Source organism: Haliotis rufescens, unplaced genomic scaffold (assembly GCF_023055435.1).
Source record: "Haliotis rufescens isolate VD_foot unplaced genomic scaffold, xgHalRufe1.0.p SCAF_20, whole genome shotgun sequence".
Lineage (NCBI taxonomy): Eukaryota > Metazoa > Mollusca > Gastropoda > Lepetellida > Haliotidae > Haliotis > Haliotis rufescens.
Genome location: NW_025963891.1, coordinates 12,870,541 through 12,891,430, shown reverse-complemented (window position 1 = coordinate 12,891,430; position 20,890 = coordinate 12,870,541). Strand labels below are relative to the sequence as shown.

Below are 20,890 nucleotides of genomic sequence, written 5' to 3'. Positions count from 1 at the left end.
TTATGACAGAAGTTTTATTACTGCCTTAAGTTTACATCACTCTAAAAGATTTTTATGAAACACAAAGGAAACAACAAAACGTTTCAAATAATTGCATTATTCTGTTTCCTTTGTGGCGTCCAATGAGGGGGGCATGTTTTGCACGTGCTCAAACATCAGCCGAATCTGTACACGACCCCAGCTTAGGCAATGAATAAATTATCATAAATACAAGAAAATTATCACATCGTATATATCATAATCACCTATAAATACATAAACATACATAACAAGAAAAGAAGAAAAATCCTATGGGAACTAGAGAGAATGTCATTTGGGGGTACCGCCCATTATGCAGGAGAAAATCACTCCAATAAGCACGTTTGTATTTTTCTCGAGCTTTTAAGGTCGCGTGCTTAAATGGCATAAAATACACCCACAGAGCAAAGCAGTGACGATACGTTTGGTTCCCTTAAAATGCAAGACTTGATAGCGGTATGTATGTACATGGGCCCTCGGGGAAAAACCGGGAGGCCCCTGCTATGTATTATTAATAAGGAGTATCTTCACCCTCATTGGACGGATCGTGGGTACGGCGGTAAGAAGAATTCATTCCTCCAGACACAGTCAAAGTCAAACGCTGGTTTGGTGTCTGAAAAACAGACAATAATACAATATGAAATCAATGTCAACATGACTATGGCCCTTAAGTCCATATCCTCTATCTCTCTTTCTCTCTCTCAAATAGAGCCGTTGTATTCATTGTATTCATATTAAGAGTGAGTGAGTATGGTTTTACGCCGCTTTGAGCAATATTCCAGCAATATCACGGCGGGGGACACCAGAATCATATTAAGAACTGATGTACTTATGACATAATGATAATGGACGACTGTGGTCCAATTTAGAGTTCCCTGCCCACTGACGCCAAATACAATGGAGACGGAATTATAAAACTACCATTAGTTAAGCAAATATATGGAATTCAAACATTCAGTTATAATAGGAATTAAAATAAAAACACAACAATTAGGTATCCCTGCTACATGTTTAATTTGTGAATTGAATGTAGAATCATTCATTCAGCGACATACGTAAATCCAAATGGACTATACTAATATCCACTTAGTAGAAACAGTTCCAGGGGGACAAGCATGCAGACAACTTATAACGAGTGCTGTGGAAAGGCGACAATCACAGGGGCTGATGGTGGACATGGTTGAACTCGTCAGAATAACAGCAGAAAATGTTTTGCAACTAAGCCTGAATGAAACCTTGTTTTTAATTACAATGTCGTTCTAAAACACGAATCATGATGTGAACGAAAACATAGCACTTAACGTCACTTCACACCGTGTTATAACAGAACATGAACGATAAATACAATCAAGTTTCAAAAACGATTTTTCTTAACTGTTTTTAGTAGGCATTATTCTTATTTGCGAAAGAAAACTGAACCGTTTTATATATCACTCTGGAGTATTAATGCGGCCACTGTTATTTTACAAACGTGAAGCGTTCAAAAGGAACGATAACTTCACAACTGCTCAACTTACACCTGTATCTTATCACTCCACCTTGAAAGAAAAATGTGCATATTTCTTAGTTGTTGGAAAGTAGTATGTTAATACAAGGTACTGACATTGTTAATATATCACACCATTGGAAAACTAGGGTTAATAGTGTGCATATACACTTCTCATACACATTCAACTAGTATCTGTGCTCATTTGAAGTCATACAGTGCGAATGAGATGAAATTGGTTTTCGTTGTCGGGACAACGGGCCCTGAACATGGAGAAAGAACATGAGAACTATTGTGATAGAGTGACAACTATCTACATTGGCATGAACCCACACTCGTGTGCACCTGAAAAAGAGGTAAGGATTTCTAGCTACAAATGGGTTTGCAAAACATATCATTCGACGACAGTAACAACATCGGTGCTGACCAACGCCAACATCCACTTACTCTTTACTCAGAAGAAGGCGCTCTCGCTCTGGTGATAGGCTGGTTGGGGAAATAAAGATACGCATGAAATATATGGGAGCTGTGGGTTGCGTCTAAAAGGAGGGAATATGTACTGGGTAGACAAAATGGGTAAATCTCACACACAAGTACTGCATCAAATGTCCAGATTCGTTTTATAAACACCTTTCCCACATCCCCTTGCCAAATACCTGTCTGAATGCTGCCTTTGACTACGATACCTTATTAAAAAATAACATGATGAATTAATTTATAAAACCATTTGAATGTTCACACCAACTCATATCAATTTTGCTATTTGCTGTTTTGGGCAAACTTTTCATATTTTTCATATTGACCCTTAAAATCCAAACCATTTTAAACTTTCGATCAAAATAGTTTAGCGTCAGACAATGATTTCAATCTATCAATCTTTATTCATGGTACTTATGAGGCCAAATGCCTATAGTACATTGTGTGGGGCGTTACAAATTCATACATTTTCTTAGTTTCATGGCATGATAAATGAACATTGATAAATTTCTAATAGTTTCTGTACAATCACAAGTCACAGACAATAATTTCAATTCCCCGAATAAGTTTCAAAGGACAACTACTCTCTTTCAAGAGCTGCAGCTACTAACGGAATCATGCAGCAATGACCTCTGTCCGAGGCAAAGCACACCCTATAAGTGCCTGTACGGAAAATCACACCCTATGGAGATCTGTAAGGGACACATCACACCCTATGGAGGTCTGTAAGGGACACATCACATCACACCCTATGGAGGCCTGTAAGGGACACATCACACCCTATGGAGGTCTGTAAGGGACACATCACATCACACCCTATGGAGGTCTGTAAGGGACACATCACATCACACCCTATGGCGATCTGTAAGGGATACATCACACCCTACTACTAGATCACTCCACTCGGTGGTATTGTTTCACCAACACTCTCAATCTTTACCTATTTAAGCGAGCGAACCAGCTCTAAGGCTGCGATCGCTGCTTCTTGCCCTACCTCCCTGAAATTCAATCCGTCAGTTGGAATTAAAACCACGTTCGATATTATCTTCATTTGAGCAGATACCGACTAATCAGAACAGAACCATTTCGTAATCGACGCCAACGTAATAATTACTCGTTACGTGTTTGTTTGATTCGAAGCATTATTAATGTGTTTCAGGACACTGGTGACGGTCGTAAACTCACCGCGGGGCTGGCACTGGTGCGTTGTTGGGACACGGAGCTACGGTTCTTGGCGCGGAGCTTCTGAAGGGTGCTTTCGGCTGAGTCGGCTCTCTCCTCAGCATCCTCCAGCTCGTGCTGAACCTTGCGGAACTTGGCCAGATTGACAGCAGCGATTTCCTCCTGCACACAGCAAACAACAGGATTGTACAATTTTGTAAATACCAGGGAGAGGGCAATCTAAGTTGGAAGAACTTGTCCCCCAATATCGTTCACTTCTTGTGAATAAACATGTTTAAATACAGGGTTAACCAATGGCGTCTTGGACCTACTCGTACAGATAGATGATGATTTAGTCAAAGATTGCTGGATCGGATGTTTATATATTAAACACATTTTGCATTGTTGTCTGGTCTGTGGGTTTGCATTATCAACATTGTTTATCGTGACCCCACTTCAGACACCCTGACACGTATTTTGACAATTAATTGAAGACATGTTTCTCGAGGATGCTGGAAAGAACACTCACAGCTTCCTCCACTTGGCGCTTGTATGTCTTGATCTTGCCGTTGAGTTTGTCGATGGTGTCCTGGAGTCTCTCCTGGTTCTTTCTGTCCTCGTCAGACTGGAACGCGATCTCCTTAAGACGTCTGTCAGCCTTGCGCATGTTCTTCTGGGTCTCCGCGTGGCGGCGCTGTTCGTTGTCAAGCTCAGACTCGAGTTCACGGACCTGGAATTATCACCAGACGTCAGATTGTTTCTCATGTCATCATTACAGAAGAGTCATTTCAGAGATTATACAACGCCAGAATTGATAGTTATGTGACCCAGGACAGCATCCTTTTGATATGAGATTAATCAACGTATGGCAATGTTTTTTTTCATTTTTGTGATTGAAAGACATAAGTATGAGTACAGGGACAATTGTTTGGCCCAGATGTATGCGTGATTGAAAACTACATCCAAATCCTTTTAAGACTACTGGTCAGTTGTATAAACATTTTGAATGATGTATTGGAGGTACTTACTCTCTGTTCGAGTTTCTGAATGATCTTCTTGCCTCCCTTGAGTGTCTGTGCCTCAGCTTCATCCAAACGGGACTGCAATTCCTTCACCTGACTCTCCAACCCCTTGCGGAGCTTCTCCACCTGGAGTCCGTGGTCCTGCTCCTGTCGGAGCTCGTCAGCCAGACGGGCGGCATCGGCAATAGCGCGCTTGGCGCTATCCTCAAAGCCACGGAGTTCAGAGTTCATCTCATCCAGGTCAGCCTAGAATATACCAACGAATATTACAGTATGTGAAAACCCTGTTGTAGTCTGACTTAAAATACTAGTTGCATAATAACGAGGTAGCAGGTACGGTCTTATCCTCTGTTAATCATTACTCCAGCCATATCACAACTTGGAAACCGTAAAAGGACTTAACGCAGTGGAATCGAGCCTGGGTCATCAAATGACTGACGCCCCTTTAGCTACTTTGCTACCCCATCCCGTTTTTGGATATTGTTACGACCAAACATTTACTAGAGTGAATATGATAACCCACAGATTCGTGATTACATGGTAACAACGTAATACATTGAATAGTGCTTGCACGGTTCTCAATGGCGCACCTGCATGGCGGTAACATCTCCCTCCAATTTCCTCTTCTGGCTGGATACAGATGACACCTGGGCGGCGAGTTCGTTGACACGGTCGTTGGCATCAGTCAGCTCGTTTTCAGCTCCCTTACGGGCACGCTCGGCGGACTCGAGAGCTGTACGGAGCTCCTCGCACTCCCCGGTGAGGATGTTGCAACGACGTTCAGTCATGTTGAGGTTCTCGCGGACCTCATCACGGTTGCGCTGCTCTTCTTCAACGCATGCTGAGAGTTCCTGATAAAACAAACATCAAAATGATTCAACTCAATAAATAAATATTAGCAAAGCAATTACCTTTGAAAAATGTAAGAGAATAAGGCAACGTTCGCGTTTGACACCCCATTCTGACTTGTTGCTGTTTGAGATGGAATCTGTTTGACTACTTACACTGACTTGCTGTTGGTTGTTAGTTGTTTAACACCGCATTCAGCAATGTTCCAGCTAAATGACGGCGGTCCTTTAATAGTCGAGCCTGGCCCAGACAATACAGTGGTCGACATTATTAGCATTGATCTACGCTATTTGGCTATTGACAGGCACCAACCAAGTCAGCGAGCCTGACCACCCGAATAGAGTCGTCGCCTCTTAAGACAAGCATGGGTTGCTGAAGACCTAGAACTTCACGGCTCTGCTGCTGAGATGATGAGCTAGAATCTGTATGACTTGCTACACTGACCTGCTGATGGTTGAGATATAATCAGCGTGACTACCAACCCTGACTTGTTGCTGGTTGAGATATAATCAGCGTGACTACCAACCCTGACTTGTTGCTGGTTGAGAAGGAATCAGCGTGACTACCTACCCTGACTTGTTGCTGGTATCTCTTGATGTTCTTCTCGGCCTCAGCCCGGCCACGGTTGGCGCCGTCCAGGGCAATCTCCAGCTCGTTGATGTCAGATTCCAGCTTCTTCTTGATCCTCATGGCCTCAGCCTTGCCCTTGGTTTCAGCCTCCAGACTTGCGTTCATGGAGTCAAGAGCACGCTGGTGGTTGCGGCTGAAAATTTCAAGTAAATTCAATTAACTTTTTTATATCATCATTTTTTCACAACCAATGTTCTCGATTTGTTTTTTACAATGTAGAAATTTTGCTAGTTTTGACCCCATTCTACTTCATACTACTATGAACGAAATTCTGTCATAGCATCAGCCTCACGTTAACATAAAACATCTCGAAGATTAAACAAAGTATATGGATATCCGATGACTAGTAGTTTCTTTACCGTGTGTTTTCGAATTCCTCTTCCTTCTCGTGGATGCGTCTGTCAATCTCAGAACGGACCTGCGACATCTCGAGCTGAGCACGCATGACCTTGGCCTCTTCCTGTTCCAGGGCAGCCTCGGCCTCCTCCAGGGCAGCCTGCAGTTCCTCCTTCTCCATCTGGAGACGTTTGCACATCTTCTGGGTCTCGTGCGTGCTGCGACCGCCATCGGTAAGCTGATCAGTGAGGTCGTGGATCTCATCTGAAGTTCACAATATGACAATGACAATTTCATTGAATTCAAATCACACACAATGTGTCGATATATAAATAAAAAATCCTTTCAGAACCCAAAACTGGTGAAAAAGGTAAGTCATTTTATGGAATTGTTTCTCTAGCCTGTCGTACGCACCAGCTAAGTTCTTGTTCTCCCTCCTGACAGACTCGATCTGGTCCTGAGACTCCTCCAGTTGGCCCTTGGTACGGAAGAGTTCAGCAGAGTAACCGCGGGACTCCTTCTGAGCGTTCTCAAGCTCGGACTGAAGGTCCTTCACCTTGGATTGCCACTCAGAAAGGGTCTTGTCAAAGGCACGCTGCTTCTTCTCTAGTGAGTTGGCGTTAGCGTTGGACTGTAAGAGAAATCACAAAGAGGTTTAAGTCTAACTAAAGGATACACTCCTTTGCCGTATGAGACCCCAGCCTGGCTTAGAACCTGATGCTATTTCAAGGTAAATAGTAATTAGGAAAAAAATTAAGTGCATGTAAAGGTCTGATGTTGTCACCGTTAACTCGCATGATTGGAAAACATTGTACTTAAGGCAATGGGAAATTCTGTATGCATTTCGGGGATTTGTGGAGATTATTTGAGGCATTATGGCACGAACAAACTACAATTTTTCATATTTAAATTTATTTTGTTAAAAAAATATCTATCTAGAACACAACAGTTATTAATATTTCTCATAAATGCTATGTGTTCACTATGTGTTGTCTATCAGAAATAATGCGTATTTGTGTGCAGAACGGTACCCGTCTGTTGTAAGGGGTCCTCATATCTAACCACTCACCCTCTCGACGTCGACCATCAGATCTTCCAGTTCACCCTGAAGGCGTGACTTGGACTTCTCAAGGGCGTTGACCTTGGCCTGGGCAGCTTCCATGTTCTGTTCAGCATCGTTGAGTTTTGACTGAAGGCGGCGCCTTGAAGAAGACGTTACAATACAATGGAAGCTCTAATGCATAATAGAATCAATGTTCACTAAAGTAACTTGTATACATTTTCTAAAGTATTTTCATTCCCAGTATCAAATACAAACCATCTTTAGATCTGTGCCCACTTGCACAAAGCGATCTCACCGCTACGACTTTTGTAAGCCTGCGTTAAAGTATGGGAGTTACGATCATCTTAGCGCTAAGATCTCTTTGTGTAAGTGGGTCCTGGTGGTTATCTTCCTGTCCTGGGCCCCGCTACACAAAGTGAGTGAGTGATCGAGTTGGGTTTTACGCCGCTTTTAACATTATTCCAGTTATATCACGGCGTGTCAGCTTAATGTGGGAGGAAAGCCCGAAGTGATGCAGGTCTCAGACGTTTACCACTTCGGTTAAATTTCACGAGCACAGGTATGGTGCTGACAAACCTAGAAACATAATCGGGGCGAACCGGGATTCGAACCCACAATCATAGGTTTCTGGCGTGCCCAAGGGACGCAACTCTGCACAGCGAATCGCGGCGCCTTAGACGACTGGGCCACCCGTGCACCCCTACATGAAGTGACCTGAGCGCCAAAGCGGTCGCACGTTATGTTAAAGAAGGGGGAGTTACTACAGTCGCAACTAAAGTCGGTTCGTGGCGAACCCTGCCCACTTGCTTATGTTCTGTACGTTCTCTTCAACTGTCGCAGAGCGCCCATTGCTAATGAAGAGGTTGAATGACCGTGGATCAGGACACATTCGTCGTCACCTGACCCTCACTGTATGCACGACTACAACACAATATTACAGCTGTTTTGATGGACTTACTTAGCATCCTCGAGTTCCTCTGTGCGGGCTGTTCCCTCGCTTTCGAACTTCGATCTCCATTGCTGCACCTCGGCATTCGCCTTGGACAGCTGCCTCTGAAGATCACTGCGACCTTCTTGTTCCTCTTCCAGTTGTTCGCGGATACCGTCCAGGTCGGAGCTCAGATTTCTTACTTCGCTCTGGAGCTTTTGGCGGGTCTACGATTAAAAAAACAAAAATGTTGCAGCTTCATGTTTGTTTAAAAACATTTATATCCTATTGTTTCTCCTTCTTTTTGACGAGTATTGCTTTACGCCGCATTTACATATTAAACACATTGGAACCCCATCTTCTGATTATGAGACAAGGGTTTTACGACTACGCAACCACACGGTCCCGTGTATGTCAAACATTTGCAAACATTCCACGTTGGTTCTGCTGTGATGCTGACAACTCGTTTATCAATGAAGGGGTTTTACTGGAAATCCAATAGTCGATATTTAGAAAACAGCCCGTACTCTGGTCTCATCCTCAAGTGATCTCTTAGCCTCCTCCAACTGGCTAGCGAGTGAGTTCTTCTCCTTGGAGAGAGAGCCCACGCGGTGTTCAGCATCTTCCAATTGACGGGTGAGGTCTGCACTCTCAGCCTGAAGGCGGTTCTTCTGGGAGCTGAGGTCGCTGACTTGGCGCTGTCCATCGTCAATCCTGCTGTTGAGTTCGGCTAGCTGGTTCTCCATCTGTTTCGAAAGCTTGTCGGATGTTCCCTGGAAAATATTACGTACACGAGAGAATGAGTTACAGAACAAATATTTTATCTTATGATTTGTGACCAGTATTCTAGAGCAAGAAGAAACTCTTTTCCCAAGCGACTCGTTACCCCTCCCTCTATTGAGAATTTTATAAGACTTATGTCAGCTGAAAACGAACAAATTATAAAAAGCTTAGGTATATTTCTCTTCCAAGTCATGAACATTCGAACGGAAACACAGTGTTGAACGGTAAATCAGTATTAAATCTACTCAGCATGCAGATATATATACAGAATATTTCCATTGTATTATGGGCCGGTGGACTGAAGTACCGAATAAATTTGTCTGTCTGTCTGTATTTTATTTTTCGTTTTGTTAAACCTGTTATATGTGTCAGTTTGCAAAATAGTACATATTGTAACTGATAAATGTTTACGGGATGACGAGCGGTAGGATAGCTAACATGGCGATTATAAAGGTCCATAATGACCTACCCTGTTCTTGGACACGTGTTCGACCTGGGCATGCAGATCATCCATCTCGCTCTTCATCTGGTTCTTCTCCTTCTCCAGCCTGAAACACAGACAGACACCAATACATCAGACCCGTGAAGATTCCGGGGTAGAATAGGTCTTCAGCAACCCATGCTTGCCGTAAAAGGTGACTATGCTTGTCGTAAAAGGCGACTAACGGGATCGGGTGGTCAGGCTCGCTGACTTGGTTGATGCATGTCATCGATCCCAATTGCGTGGATCAATGCTCGTAATATCAATCACTGGATTGTCTGGTCCAGACTCGATTATTTACAGACCGCCGTCATATAGCTGGAATATTGCTGAGTGCGGCCTTAAGCAACAAACCAACCAACCAACCAATACATCAATATTTACTAGGACAACGTGGAATTTTGTATTTGTTGCAGTGGGGTTGACAAAGTGCAGATGTTCACATAAAGAGTTTATGAGTTAAATTTGTATATCGCATCAGCAATGTTTCAGCTACACATCAGTGAAGAGTTAAAATTTTATGTCGCATCAGCTATTTTTCAATTGTATTGGGTAAAGAGTTAAAACTGCATGCCACGTCAACAATTATTAAGCTATGTAGTGGTGAAGAGTTAAAATTGCATTTCGCATCGGCAATATTTGAGCTATATAGCGGCACTCACATAACCATGTCGTTTAGGAACTATTTTTCGTGTGGGACAAAGGAACATATGTGTGAAGTCTTCTCGGAAGGATAGTTGTCAGGGTTGTGGGAGGTCCTTTTTCTGTACTAATCACGTACCTGCTCTTGACCTTCTGGAGCTGGTCAACCTGGTCACTGAGCTCATTGGAAGCTTCCTGTTGTTTCTTGCGGAGAGATGCGACCTGAGACTCATGCTGAAGAGTGGATTCCTCGAGATCACGACGCAGCTTCAGGAGTTCCTGCTCACGCTTCTTGTTCAACTCGACCTGGAAGTAGTTGTGTGTATGTTAGTGTTGACAACGTAATCAATGCGTCATCGTTAGCCATATCAGAAGTACAACGGCCTCAGTACTGATTCACAAAGCGACCTCAGCGCTACGAGTGTCCCGAAGTCCACGGTTTAGTAAGTTGGGAAATTTGGAACGCAAAATTACTATGTGATACGAAATTATGCCAATCTACTAGCGCTGGGACGCGTAACTCGGGTATCCGGGTCGGGTGGGTACTGAGTAGGACCCGGGTACCAACAGGACTGCCCAAACCAGTGGTCAGTCACGTGATATATTGTTTAATGGCAAAAATTATCTAGAACTCTATGCTTACACTACAAGTCACTAATGTGTGCATTCCTTCTGATTTTTCATATGGTTGAATAAAAATAAAACTTAATTCAACTTCAGTGTATGAATGACCAGATTGTTTAATACATGTATCTAAATAAGTTTTGCCAGGGCTATGCTAAAAATGTTTCCAATCGGACATTTTGAGGCATCTCCTGAGACCTATAGTGGGTACCCGGGTAGGGTCGGGTAATGGGGCGTTAGGTACCCGGGTAGTAAATTTGGACTCGTCCAAGCCCTTCAACCTGCATATCTCATCAAAGATGTACACGCTAAGTTTGTCACATATCTGAGCAAGTCATATTGATTCTGCGCCAAGACAATAAAATAGAAAAATATACCTTCATATTATTCTCAGTAAAGTGCTTTTACTCAAATCTGCTTGCTCGGAATTTCACACCTGTAATTAATCTTACCTGAGCAGCGGTGGCGCCGCCGGCCTCATCCAGGCGCTCGCCGAGGTCTTCCAATTCCCGAGATAGTTCAGTTCTCTGTTTCTCGACCTGAGGATGGTAATTTGGAGCAACAGCTTATTAAAGGCTCTCGTTTGATTCCTGCAAAAGTCCTCTGAAACCTTCATTAAGTTTCTTAAAGAATTCCAATTAACGAATCATGAATAATACGTTTTTATTTATGTAGTGCTTCATTGGGAATATATGTGACTTATGTAAAAAACAAAGAACGGCGATGATAAACCATACTTGGTTATAGCTTCCTAACAACAATGTAATGTTCCAGATGTTCTTTGTTCCACGTTTTTTGTTGATATAATAATTCCTAACTGACAAGGAATCGCACGGTAAACATACATAAAAACCTCTAGCACTGAGGAGTGCTGGAACGGTACAACTATATATAGCCAGAGATAAGTTGGGCCCACGTAGTTTGTCTGAGTGTGCAGGATTCTGCTTAAATGTAGCAAAACTCTCTCCATGTGTATTTTTAGAAGCGACTGTTACGAATGTCAGTACGCTTGGTAAAACAAACTGAAATTGACAGAATTCCGAAAGCTGAGAGGCCCCAAACATTTGAACGAAAGCCAAATTCTTCATTAAAAGTTCCTAGAAGCTTATTTGGTGATGTAGGCTTTGGTAGTAATTAATATTATCTCGTACCATCCCTTGAACCAAAGAATTCTTCTTGGTTTAAGATATCAGTGTTTCAGTAAGTAATAGAGGCGTGAATAGGAATAAGTTCCAGCTCTATGCTTACCTTGGCTCTTGCTTGTCTTTCGGCCTCGAGTTCCTCCTCAAGTTCTTCAATACGGGCCTGCAAAGAACGATTTGTCATTTTCAAAAAGTATTGAAGAACTATACGAACAGGGGTAGGGTATGTGGGAGAGGAGGGGTCCGAGGGTCCTAGTGTGAGGGTAGGCCTGGTTCTCCTGGAGGCCGGTCTTCACACGACGTATCACTACACTTCAAGTGAATAAGCCACATACTTGAACAGTGAGTCAGGTCGTACGTAGGTGATGCGCCTACGAGAAATTTGAGAACTTGATTTTTTTTAACTCAACTATCTTTGGAATTATCTTCTAAGCATTCTGCTTTCAAGGCACAATACTGCTGATTTGCAAAGTCATGCTGATATTCAAAAGTTGGATACACTTTAAATCACACTGACGATAATAGAATCACAATTTTACGCTTTATGATATCAAACTGGGAGAACCCAGCTTGCAGCGTTATCATCAAGAGCTGGTTCTTATCAGACTTTGACAGATCACTGGGAATTACTGATGGCCGCTTGCATGTGTTTACACTCGTCCAGCCATCACCATCATAAGCCTGCTGCCAGTGCACGGTGGCCCTAAACAGCTGGGAGTTTAGGGGAGGGGATGGACATTGACGTTAGAAAACGATTTCAACTGAACAAGAATGAATTATATAGAACAGAAATTAAAAACAAAGCATTGTATAAAATGATAAAAATCATGCATGTAGAAGATGTGCGTGATGAAAAAAGATGAAAAGGTTGTGTAAAAGCATTTAAAACAGTACATTACTTCTAGCAGGTTTTTTAATCCCGGGGACACACAGGCCAGATCGGCTGCCTCTCGAATAAATTTCCTGCTTCTTGCGCTAAGACCTGGGTATCTTGATGGCTCGTAAGCACGCGAGAACAGCAGTGGGTGACTCCCGATATTGTCCAGCACTGATGGCGTTACCCCATGGAATTCCTTTTGAAGATCACTATAATAAGACGGGTATCCAGATGATGATTTAATTCTAGAACCTTTCACAGTTGAAGACGATTTCGTAGTGCTAGTCTTTGTTGATGTTTTAGAACCTTTGGACTGTCGTGGTCTAGTCTCGGGCTCCGGGGCAGGTGCAGGTACAGGCTTAGGAGCTGACTTCTTCACTGTCACCTGTTCCTTAACTGTAGTGACAACATCTTCCTGTGGGGCAGGGGCCGAAATGACCGGTGGGTCAGGCTCCCGTGCAGGAGCAGGCACCGAAACAGCGTCTCCATTAGTTGCCATGGTGACCGATATGTATGATTAATACCCTTGAATATCAAAAGTATTATCAGTTGTAACGAAGGCTGGTGTCCCGGTCTCTACGCTATATGGTAGAAGACAGGGTCCAGGCTGGGAGGTAGGCACCACAGGAAGGTAATGGGTAACTGGGGGGAGTCAGCCGGCTTCTCACTTTATACACTGGCAGCCATTGTTGTGAATCACCAAGAACGAACACCATGAGCAGTACCGGCGCGAGCTGTGTGGAGTCGGGAACTGTCAGTTCTAGAACACCGCATAACACTTACCTGCCTTTAAAGGTCCGGCTTCATGGAATATGTTAATAGGATGAGGTCATCACTCCTGACAACGAGTTGACCTCTTGCCCTTCCCAAGGTCATGTGATGCTTCCTGGTAATTGTACCGACTACGCATAATTCCGAGCTGAACTTATTTAGGCGCTCAAACAAAATGTAAAAACACTGAGTTTGGCCGCCAGCCAGCGATAAGAAGATTCGGATTACATGTCTGGAACTAGCTAGGATCGAGGATGGTTACAGGAAGAGATATATGCACACGCAAACACAGCGAAACAAGGGAATTTGTTTCGAGACGGAAGCACAATATTGGAAACACAAAGGGGGAGGCGCTGTGAGGAGCTTTCTTAACAGATTTTACTATCAGTCTGGGGGGAGAGCGAGGCAGATATCAGGTTACACCAAGATAAGCAAAGCCCCCATGCCGGGCTCTTCCTTATTTAGCTAGCGAGGCGGGGATAGGATTTCACAACATCGGTGGCGAATGTGTCGGATTCTCCAGCTTATGAATTCCTCTGAAACTGACAGCGTGACATGAACAGCGAGTCTACATTGTATACATGAGTAGTTCCGATCAAATAGGCTTGCCAAAAACGTCAAATCCCAACCATAACGCCCATCGTTTCTCTGAACCTAGCATTTATACATGTATTAGTATTTTTTTATATTACCTATACGTTTCGCTACTCCATACAACTACATCCCGAAGAAGCAAATTCTTCATATGGCATTTTGTTCTGGCGAGAAAATATTTCAGGATGATTAATCGCGATCGTGATGCGCCACAGGTGAGATACCTGGGGGAGAATATTGACTTTTAACCGACCTTGCATCATATCTGCATTGTAGCACGTCTTGCCCTGCATCTCATGAGTAACACTGCACATGCAGTTGTTTTGGTACAATGAAGCAGTATGTCTCGCATCTGGGATGTAAATATAACTTGTTTTTCAGTATCAGTTACATTCCAAGCGAAACATATATATGGCAGGCATTGTTTCCGTCTTTGTAGCCTCACTTCCTCTTTCAGTGCTTACACGTCAGTATTTAGTAGGACGTTCGTACATAGAGGCAGACATCTTCTTACTGATTCTGCCACATTAGAAGCCGATTTATTTGCGGAATTTATAATTACTGAATTTGAACACTAAATTCCCTTTAACCTAACCAGGTATCACCGTTTGAGTTGCTATAGCGGTATTTTGAGATAATTATTTCTCGTCTTCATCGTTTCACATACCGGTATTTATGTACCGGTATTTATTTACCGGTATGCCTTTGTCTGCTGCCTAGCCATTAACAGAAAACGAATTACAGCAAACGGTGAATCACGCAATGTAATGAAGAACGTTGATTCTCTGCAAACTTGCTGCGTTGGGAAGATCTTCCTACTCTCAAATTGTATTATCGCAAAAGGAGTGTTGAATTCCAATATGACGTCATTGAACACGTGTGTGCATTTAAAAAAGGATGGCATGAGAAGATTAACGGTTTTACCACACATTTCACGGTCGGAACAAAACTATTTGATCATTTTCGGTTTGCATGTATTAAATGGCAGTTAATGCTCTTCTGATAGATTTTTTATGAAATTCATAATTATTTGATTACCGATAAAACCTCTTCAAAAAGTCATCAATCATAATTGATTAAGAAAAGCTTAACCTACGTTCTATAAACGCGTCTTCATCGAGGAATTTTCTGGGGTCGTAGATGAGCAAACGTATGGGAGGATTCTTGTCAAATACCTTGAACGGTTGCTATGGTAACATCGAAGAAGTCTATTTACGTGTAGGTGCAGTTTGCCAAACAACTGTTGAAAATGAAGCACACGGCAGGAAATGCTTCGTGAGCACATTTTCCAACATTCCGTCAGTCAGATCTGTTGATAGTGACTTTCCACGTCAAACCTGACTTATTAGCTTGTCTGACGTGAGAGTACACACAAGAAAACACCGACGGCCTGATTACAAATATTGATACGTTTATCACATGGATCCGTGTCAATAATGTAAAAAAACGTCTGAATAGGTTTACCAGATGCGCATACCTACATCCATACCAAGAGTTTATACTAAAATAGTTCTACATTTACTAAGTTTATATATTTGTCATGACCAGGATGTGCATACCAAATGTTTCATACCAAGTTAATATACACTGATTATAAGCTTAGATTATACACCGTGTGTGGGCTTATTGGAAGTTTAAACTCATATTCAAATTTAGATCGTTATGTAAGCATTCGTGAAGATATTAGTGGATGTTTAATTAATTGATTATTTAAAGAGTAGAAGTAGACAACGGCAACTTCTACCCAGCCACATCGCATTTCAACGTCACCCCCTCGAGCTTAAGTTGTCCTAAGTTACCTCACAGGTTTTTCCAGTGATTCTATGAAGGCAGAGCGTATTTTTTAGGTATTTGTAAAAACGCGGAATATTTCTGAAACGTGCCTCCTGGCTGTTCAATCTTAAAAGAAAACAAATCTTGCACTTACCTTTTCTCTGTACCCCAAAATCTGCCGTTGATTGCACGAAATGTATTCTATCTAATCAAACAGTTCACGTCTCATTTGGCCTATCAACATATATTTACCGCGCAACCATCTAAATCCCGTTTTAATTTGTTGGTGCGATATCTGCGTAATGCGAAGTATTCATTTAATAATAATTTTAATTATTTTTTTATTTAATTTAATTGCATATCAAAGAGGGGGGTAGGGATTATAATTGCGTAATTTTATGTTAAACACAAGTGATTTTTTGCTTATATTAGATTAACAAAGATGCCAATTGTAACATAAACATTTCAATATAGTTCTTATTCAAACTGCTATATATGGTACTACATGGACTACACGTAGATGGATGGGAAGGGTTGCACAAACAATAGACGTCCAGATCAAAATGAACACACGCACCTTGTTAGGGTGTATCGGTAATGGGAGTACACCTGTTGGTGGTAGATGTGTGATATAAAGTTAATTGTGAGAGTTCACCTTTTGGCGGTAGATGTGTGATGTATAGTGAATAACGACAGTACACCTGTTGGTGGTAGATGTATGATGTATAGTTAATTGTGAGAGTACACCTGTTGGCGGTAGATTTGTGTTAAAGAGTGAATAATGACAGTACACCTTTGGGCGGTAGATTTGTGTTAAAGAGTGAATAACGACAGTACACCTGTTGATGGTAGACATGTGACATAGAAGATAATACTTCACCAAGGTGTCAGGCATAGACGGAAATAAATCTGAGAGATGACATATTTAAGACCCTAGAAGACTATTGCACGATGCAAAACGGTTATAACATACACATATGAATATATTTCCGAAACGCACATACCATCCGAACATACCATAAGACTCGTGGCCTCAGGAAAAGTGAGTGTGAGTGAGTTGGGTTTAACGCCGCTTTTAACACAAATACAGTTATATCGCGGCGTGTTAGCCTAATGTCGGAGGAAAGCCCGAAGTGATGCAGGTCGCAGACGTTTACCACTTCGGTGAAACCCACGAGCACGGGTATGGTGCTTGTCAAACCCAGAAACATAATCGGGGCGAACCGGGATTGGAACCCACAATCATAGGTTTCTGGCGTGCCCAAGAGACGCAACTCTGCACAGCGAATCGCGGCGCCGTAGACGACTGGGCCACCCGTGCCCCGCCTCAGGAAAAAGAAACAAATACATGTTTCGAAACCACCTAGTCATATCATGCATCTGGTCCTAAAGATTAAATCGATAATCGATCCATTACGCAGTCAGGTTGTCATAAAATATATGCTCCCGGACCCTTGTATGGAAGCAACGAACCAACCCTGGTCCCTGTTGAACACGTGTTGAACACGTGTTGAAAGGCTGACGTCAAAGGGTAGGCAACCATGGCAATGGTCAGTGTGACATGTTATAAGGTCAACCCAGGCATGGCGATACTCTCATGTAGTTTAGTAAGGGCTACTCGAGGGGACTATGGATCACGGTGAGGGTCTATACCCGAGGGTGGGAAACTCATATTAAATCATATATATAGAGAGGTAAGAAAGAAGGAACACGCAGGTAGCACAGCAAACTTTATTCATATATATCTTGGACTCACCTGTGATCCCAGCCAGGCAGCACCGATGTATCCATCGCCATCCATAGGCCACATATACAATTCAAATATCCCGGGCAAAAACTGCTAGAAGTAACGAGTACATACTTACCCTAGAGCATGTAGTGAGGAATGTGTATGTGGATATATGTGATGGTGATGAGAGATGTTATTTTAGGGTGAAGATAGGGTTTGAAATGGTAAGGGGTATGTATTCCTGTGTTTATACCTGTAGTTCTTTAATCTTCCTCTGGAGTTGAGCAACCAGAGACTGTTCGTCTTCCAGCTTAGAATTGAGACCACTGATTTCCATGTCTTTCCTAGAATGAATAAATCAGCGTTTTGTAAAATTCAAAATAATTGAGGCCAGATAATGTGGGGAACAGAACCCGGGTGTTATAGGATGAATACAAGAACAAAGAAGCCACACAAGGAACCTCTCATCAGCTTATTCAGAACCTTGTCATACACCAGTCAGGCTAGTACTACTATTTATTGGTCGTACATTGCTGTAGCAAACGACTGCTACACTGACAATACTTTGTTTGTCGTCTGCTTATGTCACGTGATCCTACGTCCTACATTTGGAATGCTATGGTATTCGTCTGTTCGTCTAGACTAACGCTTAGTCTCTACAAATATATAATTTTGACACCAACAAGCAGCTTCATTTAATTGAAAAGGAGACCCAGTGAGATGGAGTATTCGGAACCTGTGGAAACTAGATCTGCTTCACTTACAGTGTTTATAGTACAGGCCGACAGGAAGGTAAATAATATGGTTTAGAGACAGACTAGCACATGGCCCTACCTTCTAACATTCTCCTCAAGCTCCCGCTTGACACGTTCCAGGTCCTCTACTGTTTCTTGTGTCATTTTCAGATCCTGTTCCACCTTCCTCTTGGCCTTCTCTACATCACCTCTCACCTTCTTCTCGCGTTCCAGATTATCCTCAAGCTACAGCAGAAAACCCAACATTAGCACTGGACCCTGGACAAAGTTGATTAAATCCATCAATCATCACAATACTAAAGAGAACAACATCATGTATATTGTTCCGATCAGCCCCTTCAGAAAAGATACCTGGGTTACCAGAGGCAACAGAAAGGGACACCCCAACCATACTCACCTCGTCAAGTGTTGATTCGAGTTTCTGCTTGAGTTTGTTGAGATGGTTGACCTTGTCTTCCTCAGCCTGAAGATCTGCCATTGTCTTTTTCTGGAGCTCCTCGAGATCCTTCTTGCCTTTGGACAGCTTTGCGATTTGTTCATCCTGAGCTGCCATCTCATCCTGGAGTGTCTTGATCTGGTTGTCTTTGGTCTGTTTATCTTGTTCAGCCTAACAGGAAACACCCAGTGCGGAAATATAGAAACGTCAACGCCAGAGAATAACCAGTCTCGACTATCCAATGAAATAGATTCCTTTGTGTGTAAAAGACAAAATGGCGGTGAACATGATACGACTTGATCACAGCTATCATTATTTTACCAGTTAGTTTGGAGTACAGCGAATAAATGGGTTTGACACGTATTTACGGTAATAGATTCTGACATTGGAAACTTATCGTTTACCTTTGCTAGATTGCCTTCAAGTTCTTCACAGTCTTTCTTGAGATCGTCGATTTCTCCTTCCATCTTCTTTCTCCTCTCGGACGCATCAGCATTTGCATCTTCTTCGTCCAAGAGTCGTTCCTCGAGATCCTTCAACTGTTGTTCAAAGTCTCCCTTCTGACCAATCAACTTCTCGATTTTCTCCTCTGCATCAGCCAAACTGTCCTGCTCAGTCTGCAGTTGAAGGAACAGGTCGTTCTTCTGTTGAAGAAGGGTGACGTTCTGCTCCTCAAGTTCCTTTCCTCTCTGGCTAACCCTAGACAACTCTTCCTTGGTCTTTTCAAGTTCTTCTTCCTTCTTCTTCATGTCGTCCTCAGCACGGGCAATGTTGAGGAGGGGCTTGACCTTGGTGTACAGTTTCCACCAGAGCCAGTTCCTCATGGACAGCCACTTACGGATGTTCCTCTGAATCACGGAGAGGCCAATTCTGGAAAAAGAAACAATTGTCCATTTGATATGCATATTTAATATCACGACATAACAAAGTCCACATTTCTAAAAGTGCATTTTTCAAGTTAATAAATGCATTGTCAGGTGTATAGTTATGACCACAAAGGACTCGGATCCACGGGATCACCCTTTTCATATGCGTGAGGATAATGTTCGTTTGACCGATGGCCCTATGTGTTACACACAGATAATCATCGTCTTTACAATGTATTCACCTCTGGTCCTGGAGTTTCTTGTAAGCCTTACGCATCAGATATCCACGGATGTGGGCTTGGAACATGGAGATGATGGCGGACAGACGCTCGTCACGGAGATCCTCTAGGTAACCCAGCACACCAGCTTTGAAGAATACTTTGGTAAGACCACAACGGTATTCATTTGTGTCCATCTGAAGAGCTTCAAGAATCTTCGCGGTGCAAACTTTGCCGTCAGCAAAGCCTTGGGGAATGGCATTAGGGGCCAAGATGGAGTATCTGTGCGGCAACAAACACGAATGGATCTAGAACCTGTGTTCATACTCTGTCGTTCTCCTATACTTAATATTTAGGAAGAAGCATGGGCTTGAAATAGTGCCAAAGTTCCCAACGAAGTCTGATGAGAGTAAGTTTCTCTTTCACGATTATATATATTTTCGCTCATAGGCAATCATTGATTTACCAAATTATTCATCGTATAAACAAATCAGAATTATTGCTGATATCTGATTTAATATTTCGTATTGTGGTAAATTATAGTACAGGTAAATTTATTCATGCATACCCGAGAGTATGTTGCGCTAACAAATATAACAGACACCTTTATGTTTTCGTGGCTTGTTTAGGGATCTATTGACATCTAATCGTATTCCGCGCTGAATCAGGAGACTGGGCCTATCTTACCTCTGCTTGAACTCGGAATAGATGACTCTGTTGGGGAAACCCTTACGACAGATACGAATACCCTCAAGTACACCGTTACATTGCAGCTGGTGGAGCACGAGATGAGCGTCAATCAGACCTGTTTTGAACAAGAAATCCATGTAAACAGATGTCCTCTTGTACAGGACGTTTATGCGATCAAATAAAACCTCCACGCGTCCTAAGAGGTTTGCTTAATATTGTCAAATCTGTTTCCTTGATGGGATCATATATGCCAGAGATATTCATTTAAATCAAGAATAGGACAGTGTCCGTGTATCCTAAAGTATGGAGTATGAATATACATTGGCAGTGAATCTTAGAGAGTGAGATTACATCTATTTATTTTCTTATGTATGTGAGTTTAAACAGTTTTCGGTTATATCAAGGCAGATCAGTGTGTCCAAATGGCGCAACTAACTGACCAAGACTCGTAATCAGGGTGGATAAACGATTCGAACCTACGATCAACAAGTCCGCAGGTTATTTTGGAATGCCTTAGGTAATAGGAACGACTGGTGAGA

The 20,890-nt window shown here is 42.5% G+C and overlaps 1 protein-coding gene across 15 annotated transcripts in view; it reads right to left on the bottom strand.

Moving 5' to 3' along the window:
• Positions 1–20,890, bottom strand: part of LOC124131692 (myosin heavy chain, striated muscle-like) — a 41,579-nt gene continuing 20,689 nt past the window's right edge. For 11 of the 15 annotated variants that reach the window (XM_046495175.2, XM_046495146.2, XM_046495254.2 and 8 more), the window contains exons 18-38: positions 20,349–20,466; positions 19,686–19,943; positions 18,982–19,447; positions 18,539–18,748; positions 18,221–18,366; positions 17,640–17,730; positions 11,749–11,805; positions 10,953–11,039; positions 10,016–10,182; positions 9,223–9,301; positions 8,498–8,743; positions 8,001–8,197; positions 7,049–7,181; positions 6,394–6,610; positions 6,003–6,243; positions 5,584–5,776; positions 4,755–5,015; positions 4,171–4,410; positions 3,672–3,872; positions 3,167–3,325; positions 1–631 (exon numbers count right to left, since the gene is read on the bottom strand). In XM_046495175.2, the coding sequence (XP_046351131.1) occupies positions 530–631; positions 3,167–3,325; positions 3,672–3,872; positions 4,171–4,410; positions 4,755–5,015; positions 5,584–5,776; positions 6,003–6,243; positions 6,394–6,610; positions 7,049–7,181; positions 8,001–8,197; positions 8,498–8,743; positions 9,223–9,301; positions 10,016–10,182; positions 10,953–11,039; positions 11,749–11,805; positions 17,640–17,730; positions 18,221–18,366; positions 18,539–18,748; positions 18,982–19,447; positions 19,686–19,943; positions 20,349–20,466 (3,869 nt within the window). In that variant the 3' untranslated portion in view covers positions 1–529. Of the gene's footprint in view, positions 632–1,535; positions 1,557–1,951; positions 1,991–2,921; positions 2,980–3,166; positions 3,326–3,671; positions 3,873–4,170; positions 4,411–4,754; positions 5,016–5,583; positions 5,777–6,002; positions 6,244–6,393; positions 6,611–7,048; positions 7,182–8,000; positions 8,198–8,497; positions 8,744–9,222; positions 9,302–10,015; positions 10,183–10,952; positions 11,040–11,748; positions 11,806–17,639; positions 17,731–18,220; positions 18,367–18,538; positions 18,749–18,981; positions 19,448–19,685; positions 19,944–20,348; positions 20,467–20,890 lie in introns of all 15 variants that reach the window. The other 4 variants (XM_046495225.2, XM_046495226.2, XM_046495232.2 and 1 more) reach the window with 4 other exon arrangements.